The sequence below is a fragment of the Buceros rhinoceros genome, unplaced genomic scaffold, assembly GCF_000710305.1.
Source record: "Buceros rhinoceros silvestris isolate BGI_N320 unplaced genomic scaffold, ASM71030v1 scaffold17643, whole genome shotgun sequence".
Taxonomy (NCBI): domain Eukaryota; kingdom Metazoa; phylum Chordata; class Aves; order Bucerotiformes; family Bucerotidae; genus Buceros; species Buceros rhinoceros.
The window spans coordinates 23,619-38,985 of record NW_010404417.1 but is presented as its reverse complement, the minus strand read 5'-3'; the positions used below and the strand labels follow the sequence as shown (position 1 = coordinate 38,985).

General features: G+C 44.8%; 1 protein-coding gene across 1 annotated transcript in view; it reads right to left on the bottom strand.

The window, feature by feature from the left end:
- The window catches only part of FSTL4 (follistatin-like 4), a gene marked incomplete at its 5' end in the record, with an annotated part of 39,223 nt that extends 24,056 nt beyond the window's left edge, over window positions 1–15,167 (bottom strand). Inside the window, 2 exons of the mRNA XM_010133395.1 lie at window positions 2,356–2,476; window positions 15,001–15,167. Coding sequence (XP_010131697.1) covers window positions 2,356–2,476; window positions 15,001–15,167 — 288 coding nt within the window. The remainder of the gene's footprint in view (window positions 1–2,355; window positions 2,477–15,000) is intronic.
- Window positions 15,168–15,367: the final 200 nt, after the last annotated feature.

The window sequence follows — 15,367 nt, the reverse complement described above, 5'->3', positions numbered from 1 at the left end:
ACCTTCACTGTGTTTTTGATGCTAAAAGCATATTGGTCCCTCCCTGGAGGAGAGAAGCGAGCAGATACACCCGAGTTCTGGCTGGCTTGGTCCTGTCACACTCTCTTACCATTACAGTCCAATAAAGAAAAGCAAGAAAAAACCTCCCATGCTGAAGATGGAGTTTTTAGTTTGGTACAGACAGACAGAGACAATCCCCAGTGCTGAACGGAGCCCATCAACTATGCTTAGATTCTCGGCATCTTCACTCAGTTCATCCTGGCTCAGCTTCCCCCCTCTACTCCTGTCAAAAGAAATTCCTCACTTGGTGCTTTAAGCTCCTGAAAACTGAGGATTTCCCAGGCTGGGTTCCGCCTCGGGAACCCCACCAGGCATCTGAAGGTAAGCAACATCGTCCTGTCATGGGGGCTGTTGTCCCAACATCAGGTGCTGGAGGAAGCCACGACGCAGGCAGAGAAGAAGGGAATTCAGTGATGTGGGCAGCCAGCCAGCCACGTCAAGAACTGCAAAAACCCGGCTTTGCACAGCCTCACAGCTCACGTGGGAACATCAGATGCTGTAAGACAAAGTTTTCTAGACCCTACCGTGTTTTCTAGCAAGTCTGGGTTGAGACCAGAATGTGTGGCATTTTTCGTGGTAGTGACCACACAGCAACATTGAAAAGCCAACAAGGAAAGTGGGGTTGTTTTGGTATAACAGTACCAAAACCAGTAGTGATTCTTCTATCGGTACGAAACCCCAGGTGCAGCTGTGGTGTGAAACCTCCATTTAAAAAGAAATAGGATCTTTCAACAAGTTAAATCTAAGAGGCAGGCACGAGCACGAAACGCATCACGCTCTCCCCACACTCCATCCAGCTTCCCTCTCATCCTGGTTTCGTTTCAAAGCCTCTGGGCCTTATATTCTCAGGGATGATAAAGTCTACATTGTTGTCTGCCAACTAAACTCCATTCAGGCCTCATAATATATCACATAATATACACGGGATTAAGTTGTTAGCTCACTTTTCTTTCAGCTGCCATTCATCAAACAAATGGCACTTTGAGGAAGGAAGCCTATTTTCCCCGCTGCAGCACGCACAATCTAGTTATCCACATTGCGCAGACTTCACCGTTTACTATCTTGCTAGATGACAAATTATGATGTTGAAACATTAAGTCGGTTTTCATTCAAATCAACTGGATGCTTCGTGCTCTCCTCCAGGTACTCGCTGTGGGTGAGGGGCACTTACACGCATCCAGAAGACCTGAGCTGGAGTCAAGGTGAAACCTCACGTCCAGCATGGCACTTCTCAAAGGGCATAAATCTCCCTTTCCACGGTTTCTCTTCGTGTCAGGCTCTCTATTAACCTGCAGATACCTATCTGCTCTTACCAGTTGACAGCTCTCCGTTTTGCAGAGGTCTGCGCACATCTAGAGAAAGAACTCATCATTATTTTTCCTTATAACACGTCCCCTGTAATAAAGTGACTGAATTTTCCTGCAAAGCTAAATACTTTCACACCAGAGTATGTCAAAACCCACCCGCAGGGAGCAAGGGGTTACCCTGTCTCCTATTCTGCAGGTACCACTGGTCATATCGGCACATGTAAATACGGGTCTGAAGGTGGTCAGTGATTTTGCTGCCGGGGAGGTGGATACTCCATGGGTTAGTCCCTTGATGAAATGCTGGTTTAAGCTAATGCAATTTTAAACTAAATGCAGCTGGCTGAGTTTGAGGTCAGAAGAAAGATAGCAAATGCCTCAGCCTAAGTTCCAGCAGGCACAAATGTGGTCCAGGGGACAGAGGTGAACGAGAACGCTGGAATATGGCCCGTGTCGTTCTCTCAGCTGTAAAACGGTTTGCCCTCATTTTGCAGCCCAGTGGGTCACATCTCCAGCTGATGTAAACAGCCCTCAGCGAGCCAAACTGACTACAACCAGGTAATAACCTGAGAGGGAGCTGGGAGTTACTGAGCTGGTTTTGGAAACACTGTGCTGTGTTTATTTAAATATCCTGGGCTGTTTCATGCAACAGAAAAGATTTTCTGGAAGAAGAAATTATGGAGGCAACAGTTCTGTTGACAAAAGTAGTAATTAATCTAAGAGATGCTTTGAAACGCTGCTCTTAACTCTATGGAAATGTTCCTGACAGCTTGTTTTACAGTCTGGGATCCTGCTGACACACAGGTCCCCCCTTGGTGCCTCTCTTTTCGATTGCCTGTTCGATAGCGCGAGCGAGCACACCCGAGCTGCTTCCACTCTGGTGCACAGACAACGTGGTGCATGGCTTTTCACGTCTCGGTGCAATGGGATTAACACACAACTGTGCTTAGGGGACCGTTTACATGGATTGTCACACGTGCCATTTACTAACCATTCACCTGAAGGATGTGGGTCTGATACAGCTCTTCATAGCCGTAGGCATGACAGGTGTAATTGCCCATGTGAATAGTTGTTACCTTGGTGATGTAGAGGGAATCGTCTTCTCCAAAATCCTGCATGTAAGAAAAGACAGGAAAGGTGCCTTAGTATTAAGTACAAATATTGTAACCCCCACATGGAGGGAGAATACTAGTCCGTGGTTGTGGTACCATGGCAGCTTGGGAACACAGCTCAGCTTTCGAACGGCAAGTTTTAAAGTTCAGAGATCAACATGCAGGGAGAAAAGGAGCGGCAATTTAAGAGTAAGGCAAAGTAACTCATCTGAGAACACGAACTTTTGTGCTGGTTGCTAACAAGGTGCTCTTTGCACATAAAAACGATGGCAATCTCCAGCTGTTTAATTTACGGGGGAATTTAAGATCTACCTGTTAACCTCGGGTGCATAAAAAAAATAACTTCTGGGTGGGTAAAGGTTTCCTTTCTCTGTGCTGGTTCTTAGAAAATGCTCTGTAACCTTGAGACTTGATGAGAAAGAACTGAAACTGCTTGTCACTTATCTCAGACATATCCTAGGCAGGAAACAAGGGAGAAAAAAAAAAGCATTTTCTCACAGAAACATGTTTTGATCTGTAACTTCTTTACAAGTATCTTTCTCTACCCCTTCATCTTCCTAGATCTGCTCTTACATTACTTCAAGTTTTGATTAGAGATGGGGAGAACATGAGTTAGTAAAGTTTTTAGCACTTGAGTGTGTTGCACAAGTGTCCTGCTTCGGAATTTATTTCAAATTACAGTTAATAGAACCACAGCACTGGTGCTATCCAAAGCGGCTTCTCGTGTTACTCTGTTCAGACTTCTGCAGCTCCAGAATGTTTGTACTTCTCTGCAAGTCCAGAAGGATACGTTTAAAAAACAGTTCATGAGCTTGAAGAATGATTTTTCTTTAATTAGCTCCACGCACGAAGCATGCCAAACCCAACCTTCTGCAGAATGTCTCTGCAAAAGCATCGTCAAGTCCAGCGTCGAATCAGGGTGGCACAAAGCCAGGGCAACAAGGTGAGTGTTGAAGGGTGGTTTTGCTCGTGAAAACCCAAGGACTTGTTTCAGATTTCTGCGGTGTGGGTGGGAAGGCAGCCTGCAGCCAAGGGCTGTACGGGGAAGGTGCCTGCAGCCACCCCTGTCCAGCACGGCCCACCCAGGGACAGGACACGCAGCACTGCGGTGCGGTCAGGAGGTGAACTCTCACAGCTGGAGTCTGCCAGCACGACTTGATTGAACCTACCACGGCAGACGGCATAAAACAGGGACGCAGATTTGCTCAGCTGGTTGGGAGTCAAGACCTTGATTCCCAATGCCTTTGTGAAGCAGAAAGGGAGCGCACGCCCAGAGGCGTGCTGACACTGAGCAGAGCTCAGCGCGCAGAGCTGACGCTGCTCCCCTGCCCTGCTGCGCCCATGGCAGGTCCAATTCCACAGAATCGTCCTCATCCACACAGTTACTGCCAACCCCCCGCCAGGTGCTCAGAAACTACGAGCAAGCGTTGTTTGATCGTCGATGGGCTGCCTTCTAAACCAAACCCATTTGGGGCTCTTTACACCTCACATTTCCTGCCTCTTCAGGGTGCATCTGCTTTACAGTTTGAAGCTTTCCTTTCCAGCCATGACACTTCAAACATTTTTCGAAGGAAGCTGCGATTCTGAGGATGGTTGCAACGCCAGCTGGCACCTCTAAAGGGAAGTACAAAGTAGCCCATCTCTTGTAGTATGGGATTGATCTAGCACTACTTCTGCTGGGAAATATGCCCCCGCCCCTCCTCCCAGTGGCAGGCCAGCGCTGGCAGGGGGCAAGGGAAGCTGGGGAACCTGACTGGTTTTCAGACATGTTACAGGGCAGATTGAGAGCAAACTTTGAGAGATACAGAGTTCACAGGCAGGACCACGACCCTTCCCAAGGCACAGACTGACCTGAGAGGGCACAGACACCCTGGTTCTGCTACCTCTTACCCTACAGCATGTGCTGTCCCAATGTGCAAATGATAAACAACTATGAAGACTAAGAGTAACTTCATGGATGGTCCTGACAGTCATTATCTATAATCAAAAGCATCTCGGCAATTACTGCCACCTTGGCAGATTTGGCACCTACACTATGGGATAAGCTGGTTAAGCTGCCCAATACGTCATTACAAACATCTACTAAAAATTTCCCATCTCAAGCTTTTGCCTGTTTTCTGGTCAGCTGGATGGTTCCTGCCAGAAAGCAGAGATGCCTGAGTAACTGCAAATAGAAAAGGTATCAACCCTGTTCAAATGGTATTTGCATGAGATGGAGAAAATGCTTGCAGCAGAGGGGAGTTAATAACAGTTTTTGAAGTTAATCCCAAAGCAACTCAAATTGAGTTTAGGTCAATAAAAGCAGGATGGCTACTTTTACGGGGTGATTTTTAAGGAGTTATGGGAAAACAGGACAATAAAATCTCCTCCATTTTACTTATGTTGCTTCCTTTAAGATAGCTCAGAAAAGTATTAGGAATGCTTGGTTTGTGCTCTGTAATTGTCTTTTTATGGACGATCTGGTTTTTTCCAATGCATACAAATGCATTAATAGAAGACCCTTGTAAAAACAAACTGGTGCAAGATTATAGTATTATTCCTTCCTCTCCAAACGCATTTTTCTGGTAAAGAGAAGCTGATATTGGTAAAAGCATGCTTTAGGACTTTTAAACACTATCTTCTGACTTCTAGCACTTAAAGAAGGTGATCAAAGACGATTTAGATTAACACGGCATCAGGCGTCGAAGGAAATGATCCGCCTGGTGCCAAAACCTGTGCAATACACCGTAAATCCGCATCAGACCTCGACATTAGTAACACTGACCAGTGCTGGACGTGGGAAGGAAAAAGGGACTGTGGAATTCAGCTTCTGTACCGAACCTTTTGTGGCTACAAAAAGATACTGAATTCTCTAACAAATTAACGACTCTGTGTTTATCGCAGCTCACGGTTTCTCCCTGTGCTTCCCTGTGGACACAATTAGCAGATCGGGATTTCACGTTACACTTTATATATACGGACACGTTTTTATGCACAAGCACTTTCTGTGTGTATTTTATAAGGGTATATTTGGAATTGCTGTAAAAACCAAGCCCTAGAGTGTTAGTAAATGAGTCTTTGATTCCTTAATAACCTCACTCTGCTTCCTGCACTCACCCCAGCCAGGGGTCCTGCAGCACAGTGGGACGGAGGCCCACCAACTTCTCCCTCCACCCTGCACTGCCTTGGGGAGCTCTTAGGAGATGCTCTGGTGCACTCTGTGCCACTGCCAGTGCATTAAACAGGGTGTGAGTTAACGCTGGCATCACTGTGGTCCTCGGTGGGGTGTAACCCGGGAGTGCTGCACACAGTTTGACTGAGCTGAGAAGGAACCGCAGGTCAGTAAGGACAGTTTGCCTCTCAAAAACCTGTATCGGGCAAGTGGGAGCTCTTTGAAGAAAGTTCTCAAACCCTGTTTAGCACATTTTAGAGACTCGTGTTCCGAGCTCCATCCTCCCATCCAAACACACACTGGCGGGGAGACCTGGCAGGGGAGAGGCTGGAGTGGGCAGAGGGAATGCAAAGAATTCACGATGGAAGAAAGCAGAGGAAGCATTTCACATGCTTTTGACTTTTTTCAGATGGCTTCTCCTTGCAAACCCAGGTTTCCAAGTCACCACGAGCCTAAAAGCAGCCAGAGGGAACCACAAACATCTATAAAACTGATGTAACGTAATTCTCTCTCTCCACCTTTGAAGCAGAGATCTCAGAGCTGTCCACGAGTCTCAGTGAGTGCTGCACCCCACCAGGAGCGGGGATTACCCTACTCCTACCCCCAGCAATGCCCAGTGGTGAACTGAAAAGGATAGGCAAGCAGAAGGAAGGCAAAGAAGTACCTTCTGAGACGTGGGTTTTCTCATTTACTGCTGAAGGTGAACTTTCTTGGCAAGAGGAAGAAAGAGAAGGGATGAAAGTGGAGATAGAAACAATTCTAACCCCACAAACTGATGAGCCCTGCATCAAAGAGGCCAGATAAGGACAGGGTGTTCATCACCTCTGTTTTATGAATTTCATTATAAAGTAACATTACGTGTTTCTGGTAAAAAATAATTCAGCAAGCTACACTTATAATTTCTCATAATTGATAAGGTTGACTAGTGGCAGATGACAAATTGACTTCTCCAGCAGTGCATCTCGTGTTTCCTCTCCTTTTGGCAAATAGAAAGTTCTCTGCCCTTCATGAGCTTCTTTTATGTCCTGCAGTTACCTTTCAAATAAAGGACTGATTAAGCAACCTCAGAATAGGTTTCAACTTTTTAAGATTAAAACAATGCATAACCGTGCATTTTAAATTGATAACAGCTCGGTAATCGAAAAAATAACAATAAAAAGAGTTGCTCCTGCACACAGTCAATTTCAAACAACAACAGAGCAGATCCTAGAAAATGAGTATGTGCTTTTTTTTGTGCCGTATTTCCTTTCCATCACTACTGATTACCCAAGACATCAGTCTCTCCAAACAGCAGATTTTTCATATTTATTTATCCCATTCCTCCCTTCTAATGCATTTCCTGGTCATGCAATCTGCTGCGGCTTGGAGATGCCGCGCCTGGAAACGTGTAAAACATTGCCTGCTGCTTGTAAATCTCGTTCGCATTCTGTCTCAAGTGAAATCCAATCTGTGAATGTAACGCCACAAATCTCCCGCTCCAACACCCGGGGATGCAGCCGGCGGAGGGGGAGCCCATGTCAACCCAGGGCGATGCCGGAGGGTGCGGGGCACCGCCCGCCTGCCTGTTTTGCCCATTTCAGATCCTTTTTCATCAAGCTTTCTAACATGTCTTGGGGTTGTTCCAACACAGAATGGAAACATATTTAAAACCCTTTAAATTTTTGGCACAGTTTCTTGTTTTCCAGGAAGTTTGAAAAGGAATTAGCATAGATTCAGCTTATCATTTTTTAGGATAACTTCCAGTTACTTGAGAAAAAAAAATACTTGCCTTATAGCTATAAATAGGAAAAAGGAACAGAAAAACAAGCCCCAGTGGCACAAAACCAGACAATCTCCCCAGCAATCCGGCTGCCAGCAAACGCTGGCACTCGTCACGTCGCAGTATGACACTATGGGGTACACACTCCTTGGGCAGCAGCCACTGCCCAGACCAGGCGATTTTAAACCTACACAGTGATTTTAAATCTTTCCAGTTAGGCACTGAATGCTCCTAATACACATTGGGGGTGAGTCCCAAAGATGGTTGTTACCTCCTTACCATGAGTCTCAAAGATGGTTGATACCTCCACACCATGCAGACTCCAAAGTGTCCATAGCTGAAACAACAACAGCAGGGATGGAACTCCCTGAGTGGTTCCTTGTCTTAGGAGAATCCCACCGGTTGCTGGGATTTCTTCCTAAATAATAATAATAATGTGCTTCACTTCTAGACACTTCTCTTTCAGCCTTCTCCATGCTCAGGGAAGCTGGGAGCCCTCAGCATGTGGTTTCAGCACCTGTTGTCAAAACCAGTCCTGGCACTGGGGCTAGCTGGTGCCACTGGTTTCCCACCACACCAAGAAAAACACCATCACAATGTCATAGTAACCAGCACAGCAACAAAAATGCATTAACTATTTCACGTTAGAAAAGGTTGCCTGATCCTCAGAGCCCCAGAAATCTCTCTCTGATAATATTTACAGGATTTTAACACAAAATGTACCCAAGCGCTTAATGAGATGATTATTATGCAAAATCTACAACAATGACTATCACCGCGAAAATGATTTCTCCTCGCTAATCAAATGTCTCTGATCTTTCTTACAATAGATTCACATAAAAATAATAAAAACTAAATTAGTCATGGGCTCTTAAATCACTTTTGCTGGTGCTTTTAATAATTTCTTTCCAGAGACAAGCTGAGAACTTATGCTTCATTACTATTATTTGTTCTTGGTTTTACCCATGCTATCACTTCAGAGATTACATGGAGAAAAACTCAGCCCTAAGCAAATGCCAGAAAACTATTGCAAACACAACTTGATGGGGTATTAATTTACCCTTCCTTCTGTTTTTGCTCGAAGAATTAAGCACATCATAAAACTTTGCTGGTTTTGGTTTAAACATACGGAAACGAACTTTTTAGATACTTGTGCAATTGTAATATAGATTAAAATGGATGATTTTTATATCCTGGGAAATTTGGAGACAATACAAAGAGGAAAATCAATGGCAGGTCTTCTTGCTGGAGCAGCTGGAAGGGAGGAATTAGCATATGAGGGCTTTAGTGAAATGTTTCTATTAGTTGGATCTACTGGACATTTCAGAGAAATGCAAAGACCGTGAGTGAACAGGTAAGTACCGATCTTGGGAGGAAATTACATTCATAAACTCCAACTGTCTCCCTGCAGTACGGAGGCAGATCACTGGGATTCATGGATTTTGGTCTGTAATTCAATTATCAGCTGGCACAGTCAGAGCAGGTACAGGGGAGCCTTAATTCATCTCATTCTCAATTTTTCATCACTCATTTTTTGAAGTGTGTCAGTCTAGTTACCTCAATACCTCACAGCAGATGGACTCACTCCTTTCTTCCTGCTCTGCTCATTTGTAGAAGGTTCATGCTGCATTCAGAGCTCCGCTTTTCTGCTGTAACACCCAGACTGAGCGTTACAGCAATTCGTCTATGGGAGAGCTGAATCTAATGTCTCAGGGTTCTCTAAAATTTGACCAGTATGTGCTGGATATGCCTCTAAAGGATGCAAGCAAAACACAACCACCCCAGAGTAACACCTCCCTCATCAAAAACGGGCTGTTTAGGCAGGTGAAGCCTGTTACTCCACCAGTGATTAATTTAGGACCAGGTGAGCAGCTCCGATGTCTCCATGAAGGTATTTCTGCATTTGCAGTCGTCACCTACAAACTTTGGTCTGTGACCCACAAACGAGCCATTCCACTGAAGGTACAAGTGGACACGAGTTCTGTGATCTGCATTATAGCGAAGTGAGAGACTATATACTCTGAAAATACTGTAAGGATTAATTTCCACTTAACCTCTATTTTAAAGCCTCCAAAGACCCAAGACACTATAAACACTGTGCAATTTCTTAAACTTTGATTTGAAAAAGAAAAAACTTGGCTCTAAACAGGCAACTTTCTGTAATTTACTCCCATCACTGTATTACTGCAGCATCTAGGAGGACACGGGGCTTGATCATTTTAACGGCCCGATTTCTATTAGCAGGGTATTAAGTGGGGTTATTCACACATCATTATTATTAGTTAACAGTGAAACTGCATTAAAAACATCAACAGGAACACAGCGCCTTCCTACAGCCTGTTTTAATGAGAAATCTGATCCACGTGACTCGCACTTTGAAGGTTGACCATTTGGGTTTCAAATATCCTACCTGCAAAATAGATGTTTACATGAATATACTTGAAACGTGTATCAAGACGGAACAGATCTTGTCAGAGCCATGAGATACATGTACGGGCAAATCTGCCCGGTGCACGGGCAGATGTGGAGAATGAGCAATCAATGATTAAGAAAGTGGTCTGTACTCCCTCGGATCCACTTCTGCCACCTCCACGTGCTCTTTGCACTGTGGACCTGGCAGAGGTTTGGTGGGCAGAGACGGAAGAGGTCTTGGATTAGGCCAGAGCAAGGCACGTGGATTTGTACAGGGCGCAGGAAAACTTGTCTGGAGAAGAGAATCACTCTTTTTCCTCCAAGTGAGGACTTACAGCTCTGAGCTCAGCCTATGTATCTCAGGTGCCTCCAGGGCCCTGGGTGATGTCAGGAACACCAGACCTTCTTCACCTGGCCTTATCAAAGGCAAGAGCAGCTGAAGGTGAGAGCAGAGGTCTCTCCAACCAAGATTCCTTCCCCTGCCAGGAGGCAATGGCAGAGGAGATACACAGCATGCGGGTGAGCCTCAGCAGGAGCCACTGCTGCGCTGCCACTCAGCCGTCTTCCCAGGCAGGGACCTTCTCAGAGAATTTGGCACGTGGGCCTCCTGGCCATTTCTCGGTGTACTTTGTGCGAGAGAAGCTGATTGATACAACACAAGAGCCATGGTGCATTTGTTAACTCCCAGGAGCACGCTTGTAAGGGCAGTTACAATTTTTCATCGAACAAGGAGAAAGACGAGTCACGAGGTGGCTGCAGGGCACTGTCGCTCCCCTGTCTGTAATTCCCTGGAGGGCTTTCCACAAGGGACTGGAGTCTGGCACTTGTCCCTGGGGGGTTTTTTGGGAGAGCCAGAACATGCGATCCCACCTGGCCTCAGCACACGCTGCCTTTCAATGGTCTGTTTGGAAAAGCTTATTTTCGAACAACTGATCTCATGCAGATTTGAGTTAAAGGGTACAAGGAGTGTGAAGAACGAGCTGCACTGCTGGCGGTACGTTAGAGCTACCTGCTCACCTCGGTAACTCAGCTCGTTCTCACCCACCTGGACTCCAAAACATTTGTTTTCTCATGGTAATTTTCTCTGTTGTTTGGGTATGCTTTCACCATCCTTCTGAAGGAATAACTGTTGTTTATAAATTTTGCTTATAAATCTGGGTATATTTCTCTGGAGATAATGTCAAATCATGTGAAACAACATCCCATAAATACTGCACAAAGACATTTGACTCCATGAGGAGTTTATTCTATTTTCAAATCAGGAATGCTTTCATAATCACATATCTGGGAAAACAGACGGCTTGTTCCTGGGGGGAAAAAGCCCATTATTTTGAAAGATGACACATTCTAACCACTCCACTCTTCGTAGGCAGGAATGAATTCATAGCTATCACAATCTTAGCAGTTTCAGCTACATTATACTTATTTTCTGCATGAGAAAAGTCGATGCGACTTTTTTAATGTATAGCTGCAAAGGGACTTTTAATGGCTAAATAATATGGGTGGGTAATTTATGGATAAATATTTTTATGCTAAAAGCAATTTTAAATGTTTGCAGGAAAAAAATCATTTAATTACATGTACCATTAAGATGGCTCTTTCGCAATAGCTGTGTGACAACTCGTTAACAGAGTTCTTCCCAGACGGGACAAGACAGATTACAACTGTGTTGCTTATGAAAGCTTCTGATTAGGAGAGCAATGAAAAGTTATTAATATTTTGTTGCCAATCAAGGTATCACATAAAAATGATTTAAGTAATGCACTTAAACAACCAGGCTTGGCAGTAATCTTCAACCTTCTGGTTCTGCGCAAATTTAGGATTATCTCAGGTTTTTGTTCCCCACCTTTGTCACCTCTAGGATTAACCTGGGGGACAGTCAGCCTTCTCATGCCGCATTTGTCACGAATGTGGAGAGAATAAAGCCACGAAGGACTCGCCAGCGGTGCCCTCTCACCTACTTGGAAGGATTTTGTTTTTTCCGGAGCTGGGCTTTTATTTCCATCTGATTACTTGGAATTAGCATTTAGAGGAGAAAGAGTTTAATTGAAATATAATACGAAGATTTTTCCAATCCTGCAGTTTTGTATGTGATTACCACTGTGCCAGGAGCAGGGAGGATTTTCTTGAAGTTAAAAAGGTACAATTAATCTCCTGTTGCACTTCCAATTAGCCAAATTGCCAACCTTATTGTGAAAAGCAGAAATGCAATCGAGTTCCTGCTTGAGGCACACTAAAAGAAAACTGAAGTAATTTAATTAACTGCCTTCAAGTATATTAAGAATCACACTGCCTTTACTTTCCTGCTGTCAATGCCTTTAAATAGATTAATGTGAATTTTTGTACCCATGAAAAGCTGAGGCTTTGAACTGGCTGCTGCCACGCACTCCGACCCATGCTCTGAGCACGCGTGGCTGCACTTATCCTCACATTGCAAACCTCAAAGCAAATGTTGGTGCTAGACACAAGTATCAACCCCAAACCCAAATGCGTTCACACCACAGATCAGCGCAGCTTATGTCCCACCAGCACAGGACTTGTTCAACTTGTGATTAATCTAACTCAAAAGACTGGACTGCCCAGGTGAAGGACCATCTCTTCACCCCTGCTATGAGCAAGTGCTTCAGAGGTGGAAGCGCCTGTCCTTGGTAGCCAGAGAAGGGACATCCTGAGCTCAAGGGCCCTACGGACGGACCACTGTGGAAGAGGGCAAATAGATGGTAAACCCCAAATTGTGTCACCTCAAGTAACCAGACCACGATACAGCTGGCAGCAATCAGACAGAAAGTAAAAAAACCTCACTGTTTGTTTAAACATGAAAGAGGTGTGGAGGTGTTTATCAGATTAAAAAGCAACCGAGTAGCAGGTGTTATGTGACAAGGTGGTGGTAGAGGTCATAAACTGACACGTAAAACAGAAAAATTGAGGCATAAATCTTGTTTTTCCTCTTTGGAAGAATCTCAGAGTGCTCCTCTGATACAGTTTCTCAGTGATGTATCAGTTCAAACAGATCAAAAAGTGATTATTTTTTTTCTGCTGTACTGCACAGGTCTGTCCTACGGGGTGTTGAATCATTCACCAACCAGCCAGTTTATCTGCAAGGATGGACTCTGCCTCTCAACATTTAATAACCAATGAGAAAGAGAATTACTTATAAGCAAACCAGAAATCCACTTGGGCCAGTGATAAATTAGGGAGGAACTGACATTTCAGCCTGAAAAGTTACTCCTCAAACTTCTATTTAAAATAGTAGGAGTTGTTGGTGAAGCCTCAGAGCCAGGTACTAGCTATTCTTCAGGGATGTGCTTCTACTCCAGTCCCTGGACTGTCATTTTGTGTCCAGTTTATGCATGAACTTTAATCTCTTCGGATTAATGTGATGATAACAAAAATTTCATGAAGATAAGATAAATACCTGGAATTTTTGTTATTTTGGGCCAGAAAATTCTAAGACTGTTCTTGAGCCTCCAGACGGTGTGGAAATAAGATTTCAGAACAGTCGCACCTTGCTTCTAACCCCAGCTCAATCTTGAGCCCCACAAAACTGACCCTAAAAATGGGATGTCTCGGATCTATCTAGTGAACATAACTGCCCAAAGAAAAGAGTTTTTCCAGACTCTGGCAACACAAAGCGGTGGAATTTGCTCACTGCAGATTAAACTAAGCACGTCGGCTGCATGTGTAATTTTTACTAAGCTTAACCTGGGTCAAGGCACAGCCCTGTTCTGCAGAACGCTTGCACGACGTGGTACAGGCAGTGAGCTGCCGGGTCAGCCAGCTGCCTGGCTCACCGCCACGCTCCCACCGCAGCAGCGCCCGTGCCTGACTGTGCACATCGCAGCCTAGCAGCTTTCCACCGATCTTCAGTGCTGGTGACCCGAAGGTCGTTATTCTAACCCTGTGTCTGTACGAAGTCCGGTCAGGTACACCGGCTCCGGGCTGGCTGTGCAATCCCGCGCGGCCTCGTTACGGTTCCTGTGCCAGCCCTGCAGCGGGGGTTTGCTGCTTTCCTGTTGCATTTCAATGTCATGTTCCAAGTGGTGACAAGAAATGCATTTTAAAAGGGTCGTACTTGCTTTGGCGAAGAGAAAAGAATGTTTAGACGGTTATAATTACTGAGTTTGTGCGCACAGTGATCACCTATACATACTGCACGCTATTGTCCTGCTAAGGCGGAGTCAACAAATCATGCCCCAGGTTGCAGAGCGTATTTCTGTCCCGTGTGCTGGCATCTTCATGTATGCACGTAGAAGAGAAAAAGTTTTTTCACATTTCAGTAATCCTGGATACACAGCGATTTAGTGAGCTACAGCACTGGCGGTAACAACTCTGCACTGAGTGGTTATCAAATTAACAAGAGCTGAACAAAAATATAAATCAACTCTTGCCGTAGTGTAATTAAAATAAAACCTGATTTGTTGTGTACGTTAATGCAATGAGAATTGAAATACAGACCATATTTTTTGTACCCTACTTTCCACTCCATCCGTAATTAAATGTTATTAAATCAACGAGTAAGTTTATCCCATTATTCAGGTATTCTCTTTCCTACAAGCTATGACTCACTCATCAGACCAGCACCGCGAATTAAAAGAGATTCATCTTCCTCCCTGCAAGGGAACTGCCACACCCTGCTGAATAATCCCGTATTTCAAACCACTCGTCAGAAACAGCACCCGAGGAAGGACAGAATGGCCTGAAAGGCAAGTGAAACAGGAGGAACCGAGATAAACCGTATGATTTGATTTAGACAGAGGACAGATTTCATTGCCAACCATAAATGTATTGTTTCACGCTCTCAATGAACCCGTTTCTTTCTACCAGGAATAGATCCCTGAGGAGTTAATGGTCTGTAGAGCTGCTTTCCCCTGGGTTTCCAGGGCTGCTGTCCGTGGACCACAGGTTACACCAAACGGAACGAGCAACAAGGGATGAAGTCCCCATGCTGCGTGTGCTGGGTTATCACAGTACGGAGCTGTAACTTCACAATAACATATTCCAAGTACCCCTGTTCTCAGCTGCATCGGCAGTGTTTCGCCTTTATTCCTGAGATGCAATCACATCAAAACAATGGATCACGCCAGCTTCCAGTTTTCCATAACAATAACAAGACAAAACTTGTTCCCTTAAACCTATCACCTGTTCACTGAAGTCACATTCAACGCCCTGAAAAGAAAACGACGAGAGTAACTTGGGACTTACATTGATGTCCTCCAAGTCGAGGAAGTTGAGGATGACACCATTGCGCTTCCAGATGATGGGAGGCCGCAGCGCCCCGCGGATGCCGCATGTCAGAACAGTGCTCAGGCCAACAGTGATGGTGGTAACGCTGATCTTCTGGTCCTCAGGCAGGCTCAGCTGAACCACCTCTGCAAAAGGCAACAAACCAGAGATAATACCACATACCACAAAGGGAAACTGTTCCTTTTCTTCCCCCTCTGCTTTCCTTCTTCCTCAATCCAGCAATAACATCGAAGGATTTTGGCAAGGAGAAGGATTATCTATGCTACCAAAAAAAAAAAAAAAAAAAAATCTAAAAAAAAAAACAAAGTATGCGATGTAGAAATAA